The 17,473-nt window shown below is 49.0% G+C and overlaps 8 protein-coding genes and 1 non-coding gene across 11 annotated transcripts; 4 read left to right on the top strand and 5 right to left on the bottom strand.

Annotated features, from left to right (window-relative positions):
• Positions 1 to 292: 292 nt before the first annotated feature.
• FVEG_03050 (methionyl aminopeptidase) lies at positions 293 to 2,468 on the bottom strand. The gene is made up of 4 exons (XM_018890619.1): positions 2,156 to 2,468; positions 928 to 2,066; positions 792 to 878; positions 293 to 741 (listed from the first exon to the last, which is right to left on the bottom strand). Exons 1-4 carry the CDS (start codon positions 2,196 to 2,198, stop codon positions 685 to 687), a joined length of 1,326 nt encoding a protein of 441 aa, XP_018746963.1. The 5' UTR covers positions 2,199 to 2,468; the 3' UTR covers positions 293 to 684.
• A 24-nt stretch (positions 2,469 to 2,492) lies between these two features.
• Positions 2,493 to 5,927, top strand: FVEG_03051 (hypothetical protein). 2 transcript variants are annotated; one of them, XM_018890621.1, is made up of 3 exons: positions 2,493 to 2,709; positions 2,787 to 3,820; positions 3,879 to 5,927. In XM_018890621.1, exons 2-3 carry the CDS (start codon positions 3,383 to 3,385, stop codon positions 4,557 to 4,559), a joined length of 1,119 nt encoding a protein of 372 aa, XP_018746965.1. In that variant the 5' UTR covers positions 2,493 to 2,709; positions 2,787 to 3,382; the 3' UTR covers positions 4,560 to 5,927. The 2 variants fall into 2 exon arrangements, with proteins under 2 accessions (XP_018746965.1, XP_018746964.1); XM_018890620.1 differs by having other exon boundaries at positions 2,493 to 3,820.
• Positions 4,732 to 5,714, bottom strand: FVEG_03052 (hypothetical protein). Of its 2 annotated transcripts, XM_018890622.1 has the most exons (3): positions 5,576 to 5,714; positions 5,426 to 5,455; positions 4,732 to 5,377 (listed from the first exon to the last, which is right to left on the bottom strand). In XM_018890622.1, exons 1-3 carry the CDS (start codon positions 5,649 to 5,651, stop codon positions 4,773 to 4,775), a joined length of 711 nt encoding a protein of 236 aa, XP_018746966.1. In that variant the 5' UTR covers positions 5,652 to 5,714; the 3' UTR covers positions 4,732 to 4,772. The 2 variants fall into 2 exon arrangements, with proteins under 2 accessions (XP_018746966.1, XP_018746967.1); XM_018890623.1 differs by having other exon boundaries at positions 4,732 to 5,455.
• Positions 5,928 to 6,233: 306 nt separating the features above from the next.
• FVEG_03053 (hypothetical protein) lies at positions 6,234 to 8,334 on the top strand. Its single transcript, XM_018890624.1, has 2 exons — positions 6,234 to 6,455; positions 6,506 to 8,334. The coding sequence occupies exons 1-2, from the start codon at positions 6,297 to 6,299 to the stop codon at positions 6,725 to 6,727; spliced, it is 381 nt and encodes a 126-aa protein (XP_018746968.1). The 5' UTR covers positions 6,234 to 6,296; the 3' UTR covers positions 6,728 to 8,334.
• Positions 7,001 to 8,719, bottom strand: FVEG_03054 (hypothetical protein; the record flags this gene model as incomplete). Its single annotated transcript, XM_018890625.1, has 4 exons — positions 7,001 to 8,091; positions 8,149 to 8,237; positions 8,286 to 8,545; positions 8,675 to 8,719. The coding sequence occupies 4 exons, from the start codon at positions 8,717 to 8,719 to the stop codon at positions 7,001 to 7,003; spliced, it is 1,485 nt and encodes a 494-aa protein (XP_018746969.1).
• A 1,025-nt stretch (positions 8,720 to 9,744) lies between these two features.
• FVEG_03055 (hypothetical protein) lies at positions 9,745 to 11,043 on the bottom strand. The gene is made up of 4 exons (XM_018890626.1): positions 10,783 to 11,043; positions 10,582 to 10,735; positions 10,198 to 10,527; positions 9,745 to 10,145 (listed from the first exon to the last, which is right to left on the bottom strand). The coding sequence occupies exons 1-4, from the start codon at positions 11,038 to 11,040 to the stop codon at positions 9,892 to 9,894; spliced, it is 996 nt and encodes a 331-aa protein (XP_018746970.1). The 5' UTR covers positions 11,041 to 11,043; the 3' UTR covers positions 9,745 to 9,891.
• Positions 11,044 to 11,757: 714 nt separating this feature from the next.
• Positions 11,758 to 11,848, top strand: FVEG_15172. Its single transcript has one exon. It is a non-coding gene; the product is annotated as a tRNA-Pro (tRNA).
• A 684-nt stretch (positions 11,849 to 12,532) lies between these two features.
• FVEG_03056 (hypothetical protein) lies at positions 12,533 to 13,757 on the bottom strand (the record flags this gene model as incomplete). Its single annotated transcript, XM_018890627.1, has 3 exons — positions 12,533 to 13,128; positions 13,230 to 13,253; positions 13,298 to 13,757. The coding sequence occupies 3 exons, from the start codon at positions 13,755 to 13,757 to the stop codon at positions 12,533 to 12,535; spliced, it is 1,080 nt and encodes a 359-aa protein (XP_018746971.1).
• Positions 13,758 to 14,968: 1,211 nt separating this feature from the next.
• FVEG_03057 (TKL protein kinase) lies at positions 14,969 to 15,866 on the top strand (the record flags this gene model as incomplete). Its single annotated transcript, XM_018890628.1, has 2 exons — positions 14,969 to 15,027; positions 15,077 to 15,866. The coding sequence occupies 2 exons, from the start codon at positions 14,969 to 14,971 to the stop codon at positions 15,864 to 15,866; spliced, it is 849 nt and encodes a 282-aa protein (XP_018746972.1).
• Between the last annotated feature and the right edge of the window lie 1,607 nt (positions 15,867 to 17,473).

Raw genomic sequence — 17,473 nt, 5'->3', positions numbered from 1 at the left:
CGCGATAAAGCCTCGGGATATTGAGAGACAATGATTGGCTCGGTCTGCAGGAGGAGGTCGGAGCTCGATTTCTGGTCTCGTGCATTGCTGGAAGAGCGACTGTGCCACAGAGTGGCGAGTGCGTCAATGATGGGGAAAAACCGGAGAACGATGAAGCTAAGCGTTGGCGATCAACCGTCAAGCATTGGTCAACTTGTCGCTGTGAGGCTCGATATGGGGAAGGGATTAACGCGGGTGAGAAGATTAAATTTCAAGGGTCTTGGTCTGTGGAATGTACAAGAATCGATACAGAAACTCATGATAGCGTCAGCCATTCCTACAGCACGTATTCCAAGATTAGATACTCAGATCGATCGATCATCTTGCAGCCGTCAGAATGGGCAGTTGATTGCATTGGGGTTCATGGCTAGGTACGCAATTTATACCAACGTTGCAATGCATAACCTGCCAGGTTCTTGCATACACAATCATGTTGCTGGATATTCAGGCTGTAATGCTTCACCATTCATGCCATGAGCCAATCTGCAACTCTTCATACATCGTTGGCTATGCCATATATTCCTTAACGTAAATCATATTTTGTGTTTATTTACATAGTCAAACTTGTTCGCGTCGAAAGAGGAGAGTCATATTTCAGAGTCCATCTCACAGTTCGCTCCATGACATGCATAGTAGAAGATCCGTCTAGTAGTCATCTCCACGGCTGATGACCTCCTTCACGGTGGGTCGAATCAGAATGGTCTAGGATCTATTAGTCACTATCACCAGCTGCAAATCAATGATTCACTTACATGCTCAAACTGAGCAGTGTACGAGCCCTTCTTGTCACACAAGGGCGGGTACGCTTCGACGATACCAGCGTTGACCAGGTTGTTGAGCTGTAAACTGTTAGCAGTAGTTCCTTTTCTTGTCGGCATCAACACATACTCCAAGTAGATACTTGTCCTGGCCAAGACGGTCCAGATATCGGCGGCAGAACGGCAGAGTGCCAAAGTTCTTGTTAATCACGTTAAGCAGAGACTTGGCCGAGCTCAAGCGGAGATCAACGTGCTGCGAGTCTCCTCGCTTAGCATAGTGCGACGTCTCCATATCGTCGCGGACGTATCCATTGCCAGTGCTTCCAAAGGTCTCAATGGCAAAGACATCGCCTTCCTCCATCTTGGTCTGATCGTTACTCTTGACGATGGGTACGGCCTTGGTTCCGTGGATGCTGTAGGGCAGAATGTTGTGGCCTGTGAGGTTGCGGATACTCTTGACGGGGTACGTGGTTCCATCGATCTCAACCTCGAAGCTCTCCATGGTCTCCTGGATGACACCACCAATTTCACCGACGCGAGCATCGATACCGGCCTCGCGGATACCGGCGTTAGTGGCCTCCTGGACGGCCTTGAGAAGGTTGTCGTACTTGTTGTCGAAGGACATAGTAAAGGCAGAGTCGACAATACGACCGTTGACGTGGACACCGAAATCGACCTTCATGACATCCTCCTGTTGGAGAACCATCTTGTTACCGGCATTGGGAGTGTAATGCGCGGCGCAGTGGTTGAGACTCAGACCACAAGGGAAACCCATACCAGCCTTGATACTATCACCCTCCTCTAGTCCGGCGTGTCCAGTGAGAGCACGAACACCATCCTCAATTCCCTCAGCGATCTGAGTCAAGGTCTGTCCAGGCTTGACATTCTTCTGAGTCCACTGTCGAACCTGGCGATGAATCTCGGCTGCCTCGCGGTAGTCGGCCAAGAAGTCGCTGTTCAGGTTATCGAGATGGCGCTTCTCCTCATCGGTAGTTCGGTAGTTGTTCTCGTCCTTGTATTCAACCTCCTCTCCGTGAGGGTAGGACTTGTTAGGGAACAACTGGCTGACCTGGACTCGAGGAGGGTCGCTCTGGCTGGTAGGGTTCTTCTTCTTCTTCTTGGGCTTTCTCTTCTTCTTCTTTTTGGCGGCTCCCTCGGCGGGAGCAGTGCCGTTGGCTTCGTCTTCGGAGTCATCTTCGCCGTGATCGTCTCCGGCAGCATCGGTCTTTGATTGTGTGTTTGCGCCGGGCTTCTGAGAGCCATCGGCCACTGCGGGGCAGCCGTTGTCAGTATTTTTTGGTCCATACGTTTTCACATGATGGTTCACCGCTGAGTAGACCGTATACGTAGGAACTTACCGTTGAGCTCCTTGAGAGCTTCAGTGGGGACTTGAGCTGCCATCTTGGCTAACTGCGCATGAGTGAGAGCTGCAAAAAAAAGAGAGAAATTGGTGGGAGGGTTGGATGAGTGGGAAGATGTCACACCCCACCAAGAATTTGACTTCTATCGACAGAAATACTTGGACAGGCTTTGGTCATGATGGGGACAAGTGTTTCTGTCTGGTCTAGTCCCCGCTGACAGATTTTTGACATGACGAAAGTGGATTGGACATCCATGCCAATGATACGCGAGGCGGTTAATTGTCAGAGAACGACTCAGGCTTCGAGTGTGGATTGGATAACAATTGCTGCTGTTGGTGTTTATAAATAGCGCTCAAGCTGTCGTAATCGGCAATTACTTACAGCCCATGCCTTTGCCAAACATCAAACTCTTAGTACATCTTGTGACGACCTATTGGTTATAAATGATGTTTGATGGATGATCTAAGTCACTACATGGCTTGGTTTCACAGCTGTATTGGCGTTGAAGATGCCGTACTGCCATGTGCTGTGACGTTTGCCATGGCTGTCAGGTGTGTTTCAGTGAATTCAGAAGCACTTCTGTTCCTGTGACAAGACGCTGATCCTTTCTCTCGCCGCGACCCTGCAGTACCCAATTTGTACTAAATTACCTGGAGGACTACTACAAGTTATTTCTTAATACAATTACTCAGAATGGAGATATTTTTCATACCTTCAGTCACTACAAAATGGCGGTTTCACGACATCTCTAGGGTACCCAATCCCCTTGCAGTCCAATGTATGACCTCACCAGCAGCCAAAAAAACCAAGCTAAAACTTACCCTGCCGCTGAAATTCAGGGCATCGTCAGCCAAACAAGGGTAGCCACCAGGTCATAAGTCAGTTTGCCGCTTCATGGACAGGAAGCCCGACCCGACCTAAAACGCCACGTCTCCCCCCTTTCTCAGAACCAGGAATCTCGTGATAACTTCATAAAGACCTCCCGCTTCACGAACCTAAGCCACTGCCATTCCGTTTACGCTTACGACACATCGAAACTACTTATCCACTGCGGTCGGTCCCTTATAAGCTGGAGACCGTTCTGTTAGCGGCGCCACTTACGGGCCGTTTGTATGCCCCTCTGCGATTGGGTTCCCTCACTTGACTAAGCTCAAGTTCTACTACAACCTTGGTCTTTCACGACTCGCGATATCTTTGAGTTTTTTGAAGATATCTTGGATCAGCATGACGGACAATCATACAGAGGCCAACGCCTCAATTACTGCGAAATCCCCCATTGAGCGCAAGCCCGTGGGAGGCATCCCTCCTGAGAGTCCTTCTGTCGAACGAACCCCGACTCTTCCTCCACGACCAGCGCAAGACTCTGACGAAAAGACCTCTGAAGCTCCAAAATGCGATACTTGCTCTGTACCTAAAAAGGCTGGTTCTACAAGAAGCAAATCTCCCCCTACGCCGATCAAGGTCGACAAGACGCAGCCCGAAGATTTTGAAGGCGAACTTGCGACCAACAACGACCTACCCTCCGCCGAAACCCTCAAGAAGATCGAAAACTACATCGTTCTCGACAAACATGGAAAATCACACCCCTTCAAGACCCTTTACACTGGTAGCAACGTTGCACGACGCGTGCTCATCATCTTTGTTAGACATTTCTTCTGTGGCGTATGTCGTGACCCCTCCGTCTCGTGGTAGTTTCAAGTTACTGATACTGTCCTTCTAGAACTGCCAAGAGTTTCTGCGCTCTTTGTCCGAGGCTATTACTCCAGAAGCTCTCTTGCGGCTGCCAGTGAGCACATTCATTGCGGTTATTGGGTGTGGTGATCCTGCGCTCATTGATATGTATGTCAATGAGACGGGATGTCGCTTTCCCGTATATACCGATCCGACGAGGTCCCTTTTCGACGCCCTTGGCATGTCAAAGACGCTGCAACTAGGCACCAAGCCAGCCTACATGCGCCGAAGCATGATGCACAGCATTGTTGGTAGCATAGTCCAAGGCGTGAAGCAAATTCCAACCGGAAACGTTCTCAAGATGGGCGACCAACGTCAGGTCGGCGGCGAGTTCCTCTTTGAGCCACGAGACATCCTCACACCCATCTCAACACCACGAGACGAAAAGCCGAAGCCCATTAGCGCATTCGAAGAAGCAGAAGAACGAGGCCCAGACCACGATGGAAACGAGGAGAAGAGAGTCACATGGTGTCATCGCATGAAGACTACGCGCGACCACGCTGAAATTCCTGAGCTCATTGAAGTGCTGGGTCTAGACCAGACCGCTACCGCTGGACGGGACGTGAGTCGTGCCTCGATCACTTCAGCGCGCAAGGGCAAGGGGCATAGCATGGCGCAAGAGATTCGCAAGCTGAGCGCGGAACGATCTAGGACATCGAACGAAACATGATGCGACTGCCAACTGAGTGGGCTACTGGATTTGAGCGAATTTAAGCATTGCTGGTTCTCATTACAGCGTTGGAGTAGGGTTTGGTTATACTGGCATAGCTTGCGTTTTGGAAAGACTATGATGATTTGGTTGGAGACTTAGAAGAGATATCCTTTGATATTGACCAATAGAGTGGAATGCACAAAGTATTTATTATTTCTCTATTCAGGTCTTCTATTCATGGACCCAGCTTCCATCTTCTCGACTTTGGATTACCTCATCTATTCTGAGCCTAAAGTCAATGATCTCTTTACCATTAACTAGATCATTTTCCATGGCCCTTCTATCTCCCTCTGCAAGATCCTTCACAATGCCTGCTCTTACATGCCTCTCCCTAAGCCGCCTCCTTGCAACCTCAAAGTCCACCTCGACGAACCACACCTCATCCAGAAGCTTCGCCGCATCTCGCCAGATATCTTGATCTAGCGCAAGATAGTTCCCCTCCAGTACAACGACGCGATGTTCCGGCTTGACGACGATATCGTCGTCTCGGGGATCCTTCAGCGCATGATCAAAGGACGGTGCAAGAATTGGCTCTGATGGAATTGGTCTCTTGGAGAGTGCTTGGACAAGGGTGAGGAACTTGGGCGCATCAAAGGTAAAGGCTGCGCCGCGGCGGAAGTGAGCTGTATCAGGGTCTGGCATGGCAGAGAGGGCGGCGCGGGTGAGATGGAAGCCGTCCATGGGAACGAATGTTGCTGGAGGATGAGATGAGGGATCTGAAGAGGCGGCGCGGGCATTGATACGATCGGTCATGATCTGTGAGAAGGTTGTTTTGCCTGAGTAGTTGTGAGTGTCGAGGCTTGAGGTTGACTGGGCTTACTGACCTGAGCCGGGGATACCAGCAACGCCGATCACTGAGAATGTTAGCGAGATAATCCATTTGTTCCGGAGAGAAAGATATCGATATAGAGAAGGGTGACGTCTCAGCTCATGAGAGCTCTCTTGAAAGAAGATGAGTGCTGACGAGTACTCACATAATCTCTTATCCTTTGGCGTTTCCTCATACTTCTTCCACGCCTTCTCAACAAGCCTTTGAACCTGAGTCTCCATGTTTGCGAATTGTGTTGTAAAATGAGAACGAAACGAGTTGAAGAAGTGATCAAGAGCTTGAATGTCGTTGGGATATAATATGCCCCGCGTCGAGACGTTGCCCCACGTTGTTACATCACAGCTATCCACCCCTGTAAATCCAAGGATTGATAACTGCAGTATCCGTACTTCACTATCAAGTGTAACTTATCTAATACTTACCAATTCAGCATCATTCGAGCCAAGGGACGTCATGCATGTGACCAAAGGAGAGGCAATGAAACTTATTGCATTGAATTATGAATGATGAAAGGATTTAGTCAAGTTAGCCCAGATTTAGTGGTCTCTTCAGTAAGTTTGTTTCGACATCGTCTTTTCTTGCTACCGGGGACGAGGTCTATATCCATCTTATTTACAAGACGAGGAATCATACTCAGGCGCACAGCATGAGGTCTAATACTCCATAGTGACCTTCTTATTAACACGGAACTCAAATTTGAAATTATCTATAGAGAGATTTAGTCAACAACAGTCAAGTGATCAAGGCCCTTTCCATCCAACCATTACACATCATATCCAAGTGGGTCCTTTCCTATCCTCAACCCAAAAACTCAGTCTTTACTCTCCTCCCTCCATCCTCATTCACAGTCAAAACTAAACCACAAAATGGATGACGAAGATCCCCTCACCAACTTCGCCTTCGGAGATGCCTCTTCAGATGAAGCCGATGAAGCACAGGCAACAAAGTCCCGCCGCACAGGACAGTCAGAAGAAGCTTGGCGAGTAGTCCAGAAGGAGTACAAGGCAAAGGTTGAGAACGGCGATGTAAGTGAACCTCGGCGAAAACAGGGATACTTAGCACTGACTTGGACAAGATTTACCAGAAGGTCAAGCTCCCACTTGGCCATGACGCCACCAAGATGGATATTCAAGAGGTTATCCACGCCGTTGAAGAACACTACTTCTTTCACCGTTATAGAGAAGCTGAGCTACTAGCTGTTGAGGCCTTGAAGGATGGCCAAGGGCTCGACCGTGACTCTAGACAGTTGCTGGAAGCATATAGAGACAGATGCCACGGGAAACACGAACAATCCTAAACATATTCACACAACCAACAACCAAAAGGATCCAGACAGTTTGCTTTATTACGCTGGGTACGCTGGGACTATCTCAATTTCTACAAACATGCCTTAGTCGCTTCCATTGCCCATCGAGAGGCTGATCTCCAAAATTACCCTTGAAAGCACTCGTTGAAGAACCTTCATTACAGCGAATGCCCCAACTACCAGGCCCAAAAGAGAGATCCTCTACACCAAATAAGTCACCAGCTTTCCCCAGGCTCTCTGCCCTCGTACATGGCGGTACCAAGCTCAGTACTTGATCGGGCCAGTGAATCTGCCTTGGAATGTTGCCGGCTTTTTGGCAAAACGTGACGAACCCAAGCCCTTAGGCCTTCCGAGCACAGAGTGGTTGGTTGAATCCTCCACCTGCTTCGGATTCTTCTCTTGTTCCGCAGTTGCAACACCAGGGTCCGTAGCATTGCCATTCACAGGAATCTCGCTTGCCTTGGCATCTCCGAGGCCGGAAGCAAACTCATGGGAGACTGGCTTGCCAAACATGTTGAGGCAGGTACGAATGATGTCCAGGAGACCCTCTCGCACTTGTTCACCACGCTCATGCAGGGGACCGTGGCTAAGAGCGTGTTCGAGGATTTCATACTCAATCCCATCGATACTCTGACTAGAGTGGTTCCCCAGGGCAGCGACCTGCTCCAGAACCTGGTTTAGCAACTGACTCAGCTGTACGGTTTCATGCCACAGACTGTGAATGTTGCTGTTAGCTGGCGCTCCCCAAGTGTCATCCATCATGATAAGGGGCTCTTGCTCCGCGGTGGGCACCTGATGAGATGAATCGTTGACAACAGGGATTGAAGCATCGGACGCCGTTTCCGCAATGGGGCTGGCGGCCATCAAGAGGTCGCCGTCGTCCTCCGCCTTGCTTTCCTCAATCTGAGACTTGTCGCTGTTTTGCTTCTGATGATCTAGTAGAGCATTCTGAAGCTTGATCAGATTCATCTTGAAATCCTGCGCATCGCTGACTGTAGCAAAGCGAAGCTTCTCCGAGAAGGGCCTAGTCTTCACTTTGATGGTACACAAGAGGCCGTCGAGGACTGGCTGCTCAAGTTCGAGAGCATTGTGGATTCGGAGGCCCTTAGTGTCATTTCGAATCTCTAGAATGCCGTCGCTCTCTGCGATGATCTTGACAGCAATGTGTGTGACAACACTGAGTGCCTCAGCCTTTCCGGGAATGAGGTGGCACTTGCTTTTGTACAAGAAGTGTTCCGATGCAACAAGTTCCTGGGCACCCTCATCCTGCTTTTTCGTGATGTGAGTAGCCAGAGGCGAAGGCTCTTCACGATTGGTTTGAGAAGCTGTCTCCGTAGGTCCCGGGCCCCATCTCGCTGTGGCCATATTAACATTATACTGTTCTATAATTCTCATCACACAGGGCTTCTAACCGGGTGTCGTGGGTTTGAACTGAACGGGAGTTCCCCGAGACTGACGTGCAGAGGGCGCTCTACCAGGAGCAGATTTAGCTGGAGCATCTCTATCGAAGGTGTTAGAAGATCTAATTGCTGTAGGCAGAAAGACTTACTCGTGAAATATGATGGTCGGAAGTTTCTCTCTTCTCTGGCCTTTTGCCCAAGGTCGTGCATCTTCGAGCTCAAGGCCCTCCATACTTTGGGACTCTGCATCGTTGATCTTGGCACCCCATAAGTTCTCGAGTCCAGCCTTTGTAGAAACCGAAAAGTGGCCAGTTCCATTGTTTCGGCTTGGGGCATAAGTTGGGCCTCGATCTCTTCTCGTTTCATTGCTTAGAGGAAGTTCTTCCTGACGAAGGCGAGAGAGGTCGGCCTACCAGAATTCGTCAGTTATAGGGTCGCCGTATGGTATTGAGAAGATGATACAGAGGGCACCAGCAGAGACAGCAAATAGGACCCCCGTGATGTGAATGGAACAATGAAAGTGAAGAAGAAGTCTTACCATTGTGGCCCGCTTGACGGCCTCCGGGTCAATAGGGTTGCCCATTTTGATGACCGCGAGCAGAACGGGTTGGGAAATATGATAGAAAGGTGACAAAGAGTGTATAATTATTTCCCCGTAGCGCTTGATGCAGTGATAAACTGTGATGGGCGCGCGAAAGAAGTAATAAGTGTTGACGAATAGTGTTGTGGAGGAAAAGGTGAAGGGCAAAGACTCTATTTGAATCGAGACAGGAGGGAGGGAGGATTTATTGAAGCTCCAGAGGGAGAGAAGAGAAGGTGAGAGAAGGAAAGATGCAGCATCGCTCCTCCCCTCCGCTGTGGTGCGATGCCGGGGCAACCACGAAGAGGAAGAGGCAGGAGGCAGGAGGCAAGTGCAAGATGCAGGCACCCGAAGAACTTTTCGTTTAATAGAAGACAAGCTGCAAGGAAGCTATGACAGAAGGGAAATAGAAGAAACAAGACCAATGTCAAACACTTTTTGACAGGTGGAGAGCTGTTTCTTGGTCTCGTGGAAAATTGTTGGAGGAGGGAAGGAGGAAAACCGAGAAGTGGGTGCGGATGCAATTTATAGCTGAGGTAGGCACGGAGTGTGGCTAGGCCATGAGTCTCTACAGCAGCAGAAAAAAGCCTGAAGGGCCTAGAGAAGCCACAGAGTGAAATGACCTAAGCTTTTAGAAGCTTAGGGGTCGTTAATACTGAAATGATCAAAGTGTAGAGGAGAGTGAGTCTCCGTTTCAGGGGAGGCCACCTGAGGTGCAGGTGCTTGCTTGCCCACTGGCTGCCATATGTGCCCGGGTGATGCTCATCCTACCTAGCGATGTAGCTTGGCCAAGCTGCTTCTACTACCCATTCCCACAACTGTCTCCCGGATCACTGGCCCAGTATATGCATGATCTATCTTTGTTCTTCTCTCACTCCTCCAATGATAAGGTCCCAACGGATGCACCGACCCTTACAGATCGTCCTGACGGGAAGCTGCAGCTCGCTTCTTTAATTTCATCTACCAAGCAGGGATGCATTAAAGAATGTGATATGGCTGCACTGTTGTGATAGGCCAACTAGACACAAGATATCGACAAATGTTGAGCATTAACTTGAAGCAACAGCACAAACTACATATGGCCAAAGACTGATGACGGACTATTGCAGGTCAAGGATTGAGCTCTGCAGAGTCAAACCGCATTCCATTGTATCCGAAAGCATCGTTACCTACCTTCAAGGAGCGAAATACTTCTCCCAGAACCCCTCGAGAGTCATCAACTTAGCATCGCTCGACTGTCCCTTAGCCTCGGTCGCCTTTGCCTTCAGCTCAATAGAAGGGCCCAAATCGTTAGGCACTCCATAGTACAAGCCGCCAGAGTACTGACAGAAGCCGAACATGTACTTGACAGTCTCAAATGATTGATCGCCGTAAGTCTCCATGGTTTTCCAGTCCTCAATGGGCACGAACCGAGCCTTGTTACCTGTCACTGACAAGTTATTAGCTAAAAGGAACCCAGCAGCTGGAACCACGACACTCACCTCTTCCGAACTCGGAAACAAGCTTCTCAATTGTCTCGCTGGCGCTGATACCTTGGACAAGACGCCCGTTGTACTTCTTAGGATCGAGGAAGATGCCATGAACAAGATCACCATAGTCATCTCCGATAGAAATGAAGGGAATCTCTTCATTACCGCCCCAGCGTGGAACACGTAGAGTGAGGTAACCCTCCTCGTCAGTGGTGAAAGGGAAACCGCCCAGAGCTGGGGCAAAATCTTCCACGAGATGGTTCTCTATGTACCAGCCTGGGCTAACAACGTTGACAGTCTCAAACCCCTTACTCTTTGCATACTCCCCGACAGCATGCTTCACTGTATTAAGTCAGTGTGGATATTCCAAGTGGAAGGGAAGAGAAGATGGCATACTGTCGAAAGCCTTATTAGGAACCGCCCCTCCAGTGGTTTCAGAGGCAGAGGCCATACCGCTGTACACAAAGTGACGGACCCCTGCCTCAGCGGCTGCATCCACGAGGCTCTTACCGATATCAAGTTCGGTAGGCCCACCTTCTTTGTTCATTGACTGCAACTGTATCAGAGGAGAATCAAATACTGGTTTCAATGACTTACAGGATCGTCCGAGTTTGTATTGGCAAAGACTCCCCAGCTGCCCCTGAAAGCTTCAATCACCTCTTCCCTGACCAGACCGTCAGCCTTGACTACCTCAACACCATGCTCAGCGAGAGCCTTGGCCTTTTCGGACTCAGGATTGCGAGTGATTCCTCGGATCCTGAAGGACTGGGACTTGTTCTGAAGCAAGGACTGCACCACGCTGCCGCCCTGAGAGCCAGTGGCACCAAAGACGGTGATGAGCTTGGGAGAAGACATTCTTTTGATTTAATAGCAGGAAAAAGGGTATGTTCAAGATATTGCGTCTTATGATTGAGTGTTAATGATTTGGATACTGTTGATAAGACATTTTTCGTTTTCACAGATACGACCACTTCTTATGTATCTGAATGAAATGCTCAACATCACAACCCAACTCCGCAGTCCACTATGCCATTGTCGTCACAATTTTGTGAATAAGTGATCTCGGGGCACGCGGCCACCGTAAGAGTCGGCGATCCAGGATATTGATTACCCCGATTGTCCATTTTCAGCAGCTGTGACAGCAAATTGACCAACCAGATGACAGCAGGATGGAGTTGGAGTTTCTCATCATTTGTCTTGGCACTACTTTGCGGCTGTGGCTAACACGACACCCACTTTGTGCGTTATTGGTATAAAGTGGATGTGATTATTAATTCCGCTCTCAACACTTGCAAGAGGGATTCTTGCGGAGGAGCGGACTTACACAGAGGGGCTGAAGAAAAACCTGAGGATTATTACCTAATGAATACTGAGTGAGATGGTAAGAGCTGAACATCCCATGGTAATGTCTAAATGACTTTTGCTGCTTTCAATTGCTGACCACCGAGTCTCACAGCTTAGACCTGATTATTTTCTACTGAGGACACTCATTCTAGGGAGCATAAGGTCTTAGATTATATTACGAGCCCTGCCGTCCATCAAGAGCAGCGCCAAATGTTCTGCTCAAACACTGGTCTGGTGGTCTAGTGGTATGATTCTCGCTTAGGGAAAACCCTACAGCATTGCTTGCGAGAGGTCCCGGGTTCAATCCCCGGCCAGACCCTTCCTTTTGCACTTTTGTCATTAGATATGACATCGCGATGTTTCTTTTTGTCTTAGGCTTCTCCTTGATAGCTGTCGCGAACCCGAGAATATCAGTATGACGGAGTGGCTGGTAAGCGTGTTGCCTGTTCATATTCCGAATTGCAGGGGCTAGAGAGGGTAACTGTTTATTTTATTACTTGGAATCTGGGTCCCAAGTTTCTTGCTCCAGGAGGAGAGGGGTATGGCAATAACGGAGAGCAAATCTCCGATTGTTTTATTAGTGTTGGAAGCAAGTGCTAGATCAATCGCCTGAATTATGCACTCGAGTTGAGCAGCTTCCCTCTTGTAAGGTCAATGGATGCTCGAGTGCAATCAGTATACTGGAAGGCCTACCACTATGTGACGAGCGAGAGAACGAATGCAGTGTCCACTACCCTGATAAAACACTATGTTGACTCTTGATTAGGCACGCGGCAGTGTAACAAGAAAACGAAACTTATTAGCTTCCCCTTCTACACTTATCAACAACATCTAGCGCAACTAACGAGGCCTAAGATACACCGTTCCCTCGCCCAACTCCACCGCCGAAAAGGAACAATGAGCTTAATGGAGTGACTAATACGAAAGAGAGAACACAGAACAACATATAACGGCCGTTAAAGCCTACAGCCTATCTCTGACGTGAGTTATCAGGCAGTTCCCATCACTGAACACTCTCATGAGGCGTGTACGCATTCGCTGAGTTGGTATAGCCTGGGAACTCAGGCGGCCTTGCTTCACCAGCCATTTCCACACGAGAATCTCGACCGTCCATCTCCAAGTTTGGTCTCCATCCTTCACCCGACATCTCATGTTGTCCTGAGACTCGAATGGGCGGACTGGGTGTCATGCTGGGAAAGGGATGGACTTCCCACCCAGAAAGTTCACGTTGAACGCCAACACCAGATAACTCGTTGGTCTTGGATAGAGAAGAAGCAGAAGAGATTGTTGAAGCTCCGACGGGCTTTCTTGGTAGAGTGTCCCTCCTCTCAGGCGTCGAAGGGGAGACAGACGTCACGACAGCAGGACCGCTGCCCGTTGAAACTTCGCTGAGGGGTTGAGTAGTGTGGGGGTATTGTGTCTTTTGTTGTCTTCTTCGTCTGACGAACCACCAAGCAAACAAGCCAGCAGCGATGACTGTCACTGGTACAGCGACGCCGACACCAATCTTGACGACAGAGATGCCATCATCCCCGTTCTTGGATGATGCTGGGGACCCGTCCGAGTTGACCCAATAAGTGGATGTTGCTTCGACGATTACTAGTGACCAAAATATTAGCAAAACTATCGATAGGGCACACGAAGGAACAGTACCTGAAGCAACAGCAAAGGCACCATCACCATGAGCAGCAGGAACTTACCCTGCGTTCTGGAAGCACCACCCTCTGCCGTTTGTGTGACAATGGTCATGTGCGTTGAAGTCGGTCACCACCTGAGTTGGCAGTTCGACTGGGCCTCGCATTGCTGTCACCACTGCTCTCTGCGGTAGGCTCATTCGTGGGTTCCTCTGTAGTTTCAGCGGGGTTGTACCACTCAGTAGCACCAGGTTGCGTGAAGCCTGCACCCATACAGTACGAAGCGTAGTAGGATTGCATGGAAGTCAAGTCTCGAGAGCGATCGCCAGCTGAGCACAATGAGGTGGCACACTTGGACATAAAACCATCAGCTTTGTTGGCAGATGCAGCGGCGGTAGCGCAGTAGCAGTTGTTATCATAGGGGTCATCACACCCCATAGCCCTGCCCATATCGGACAGAACGGTGTAGTAGAGACACTTGATGATACATGTATGGCCAACGTTGTCGAGGTTGGCACTGATGGTGACGCTTTCAAAGTCTGCTGAGAGGGCAAAGGGAAGAGAGAGGAGAAGGACTGAGAGAAGTCGAGACATAATTGCTGGTGTTGCTCCAACTGGAGATGGTGGGAGAACGTGTAAGTGGAAACAATGGGACTCGACCTGGCTAACAGAACGAAACTGCCCGCACAACTGACAGCAGAGCATCAACTCTATAAGAGACCACCACAGTCAGGACTAGAACCCCCATAAAGCGGCATATATTTACACCGTATCTATCTATTCTTGTCCCTGCTTGCTCTCGGGACTGGCCTAACTAATTTGAGGAGATCTGCATCGAAGCCATACACGCCAATGCATGTACGTTTATGTTTATGTCAGGGTCGAAGTGTTTCTATTGGTTCCTCTGAAAAGATGACACTCTGATAGGGCCAGACACTGCATGAGCTGAATAGAGTTGGCGGGTATATTTGAAGTCACGATGGAAGATGAAACCGCCATGCCTGCAAGGTGCCTGGATGAGTGGGAGGATGCTTGAGTGGCATTTAGAGCCGGCAGTGGAAACTTAGACAATATGCAAGGGATAAATGAGAAAATAAATAGTAAGTAGGCCTTACAGTGAAGCATATTCTATCATCAGTCGTTGAAATGCTGGCGTTGAAGATGTCGACTCTCGAAGCGAACACTTGAGAGAGCGGAATTGGACAAACAACTTGCATGCCCGCTGAAACATCATTGGCTAATACAGTGACAACGTTCATATCTGGTGCGGAACAAGTTATCTTGGCACAAGGATCAGGTATGCTGGAACTTCAGCCGCAGCCAACAAGGGACGGACCGAACCTGCATTGTATTGGCTGACGACTGTGTCTCTGAGACCTCTTGTGACCAAGGCGCCCTGGCTAATTTAAGTGTTTCCCACGGCTTGCATTAATTTATTGCCTGGCTGATCAGTTATTCGTTATGGGATATTCGTATATGGGACGGACATTAGTCGCCTCAGCATTGAGAGGACGGCGCTTCGGCGTTCAATAATACGCTGCTGCTAGTGCTTGGCTAGGCTGCCTGGCCAAGATGGCTAGATATTACAATATTTTGAGAAACAGATGTACAGGCACTCTATTAGAGTGACAAGTTTCACTTTTAAGTGACCATTATGTATATCTGAGTTGTTATACTCGTGCCTACTTGTTCGCTGGGAGACATGACAATGGAATAAGAATTAAGCTTAAACTTCCCCGCACCATCTACCGCTAGAACATTTCCTGCTTGTGCAATTGTGAGCTGTCTAAGATACTCACTGTGATATGTTTCTTCTCGACACTGCCGTTTCTGGCCTTACTCTGGAATTTCTGAATCGATCTACGTAATTTCAGAATACGCCTCTCGGATCGGGAAGCAGCCCATGCCATCAGGGCCAGACTCGAGCCCCTCGGCCGAACAGGCCTCAGCATCGTATACACAGAGAAGGGCAACTCCAAGTCCGCTCTGAAGGCCGCTGGATTTTGGTCAGACGGTGAAATGTACGACCACGCCGCATTTGCTGAAGATACGAGCAACTTATTCAAGCGTGAAGCTGCCATATATGAAGCTCTCGGCTCACATCCATGTATCCTCAAGTGTATCGGTGTCGAACTCATGCCTGATGGAGAAGAAGCTTGGGCTTTGCGTCTTGAGAGGGCGCCGCATGGTAACTTACGGGAGTACATTGGGAAGAACGAATCTCCGACAATGACTCGCCGCTTGCAGGTAGCCATCGACTTTACGGAGGCTTTGCAGTATATCCATGATCGCGGGGTCATTTGGGGCGACGTCTCGCCTCGAAATGTTCTTGTGTTTGATGATCTTCACATCAAACTCTGTGATTTTGCCGGCTCGACTCTGAAGGGCAAGTTCCCCGAGCTTCTCTTTACATGTGAACCTTGTTGTTGGGTATCAGGACCAGAAGGAGACTCTATTCTCCGAAGTATGCTCGAAAAGGAACTGTTTGCGCTTGGTACTGCAATTTGTCAGATCACAGGATGGACTGTTCCTTATGGGCCAATAGAGATAGAAGAACTCCAGCAGAAACTTATGGACGGAGAGTATCCATACGTTGGTGACAGTAACCCTGTCAAGGATGTTATCAAGAAGTTAAGGAATTTTGAGTATAGCTCTGCACAAGAGGTGGTGCAAGCTCTAAGGACAGCTCTCGTCGATCCGTAAGGCGGAGTTCAAGTGTAATGCTAGCAAATAAAGCCAGTATCTAGTAGCGAAGAATTTCTAAAGTCTGGCTACACAAGTATGAAGTCGATGGCTGCAACGGGGTGCCCAAGCATACCCGGGTTATCACCAGGTTTATGCTCAAAGACAGGTGCAGCCATGAGAACGGTGGTACACCTCCAACCAAACACTACAACGTATGACTCAACTCTGTTGTGTATACGGAAGAGGAGACTTTATAGAAGGTAATCTCTCGAAAAGTCCTCAGAACGACACCGAAGTTCATATACGCTATGAGACCCCAAAGGCTAGGACACAATTTAATTGTATCTTCATCAGACTGAAGCGATACCCGGACCAACCAATTTCAGGGCTGATGACCGATGAAAGTGCCGAGCTTGTTCGAAAATGATGAACCTTTGTTATGGTTGGGTACTTGCGCTGGTTAATTATTAATTAACTTTCTCCCGTTCCTGTACCGCATCCCTTATGTATATTGAAGGGTTGTCAAGATGGTCGTGGGAAAAGACAAAAGGTTTGTACCGTTGGATTAAGCTATTTCGAGTTAGGTTGGTCATCTCCACCTCCAGCGGGTTATTTTTCAGCTACGGATACACATTACAGGAAGAGGGTCATGTGCTGTATCTGCCAAGATCGAACGGAATGGAGGCACACAGTCCAACAGTTCGGAGAGAAAGCCAAACGGGAATATGAAGAGATGATGGCAAATCCGAAAATACGTGTATGAATTCGTAACGATCTGAATCCGAGGTCTTGTCAGATGCGAGGTTCTTATTGACAGGTCGTGGCGCAGTCAATTTACTGTGAGACTGCGGCATTTCTAAACCTGACTGATGAACCAGCCAAGAGCCAAGGAGCATTCAAACTGTGGCGATTCATGTACCATTGGAGATATTTTTGGATTTCTGCTGATCAGGTACGGATACTGGCTGCATCAGCAACAGCAGAAAACAGTAACAGTGGAGGGACGGGACCCAGATGTGATTACTGTGCTTCCATCTAACTTAGGGCTGCATGCGACTGTCTGTAAGCAGGTTAACGCTGCTCGGGCGAGAGAGGCTTGGGCTAGTCAGCGTTGGGCGATTGGTTAAGTCTCCCTAGTCTCCTCAAGCTCAACAGCAGGATGCGATGATTGTGTCGCACGAGAGAGCCTTGTGGGTGCAGCTGAAAGGCACATTCTATCTGGAGGCTTGAAAGGCGCGAGGTTAGGCCTGGCTGGATCTTTCTGGGCTGGATATTTGGCGGAGGCGCGGCTTGGGACTAGACTGCGAGAGGAATTGGAGGATGGATCTAAGCTGCGGCTGGGCTGACAGAAGGGTAATCGGGCTGAGGCGTGATGAGACAAGACAAGCTATTGTGCAGTAGTAGTAGCTTGCAAGCTTCAGCTGTAACTAGGATTCAAGTGAAGTCAGCCTCTTTGTATAACCACTTGACCTGCCTCTCGTCGATATTCATTCATTCTCTCTCATTTCTCTTTTGCACTTCATCATTTCCTCCAGGACTGGACAGACAGAGACCCCCCCTGCCACCTGCGGTTCAAGCCGAGCGGCCCTTGGAAATAACTGCAATTTTTAAAAAAAAATATAATT

Source organism: Fusarium verticillioides, chromosome 5 (assembly GCF_000149555.1).
Source record: "Fusarium verticillioides 7600 chromosome 5, whole genome shotgun sequence".
Classification (NCBI taxonomy): domain Eukaryota; kingdom Fungi; phylum Ascomycota; class Sordariomycetes; order Hypocreales; family Nectriaceae; genus Fusarium; species Fusarium verticillioides.
Note: the sequence above shows the minus strand (reverse complement) of the source record. Positions and strands in the feature narration are given on the sequence as shown.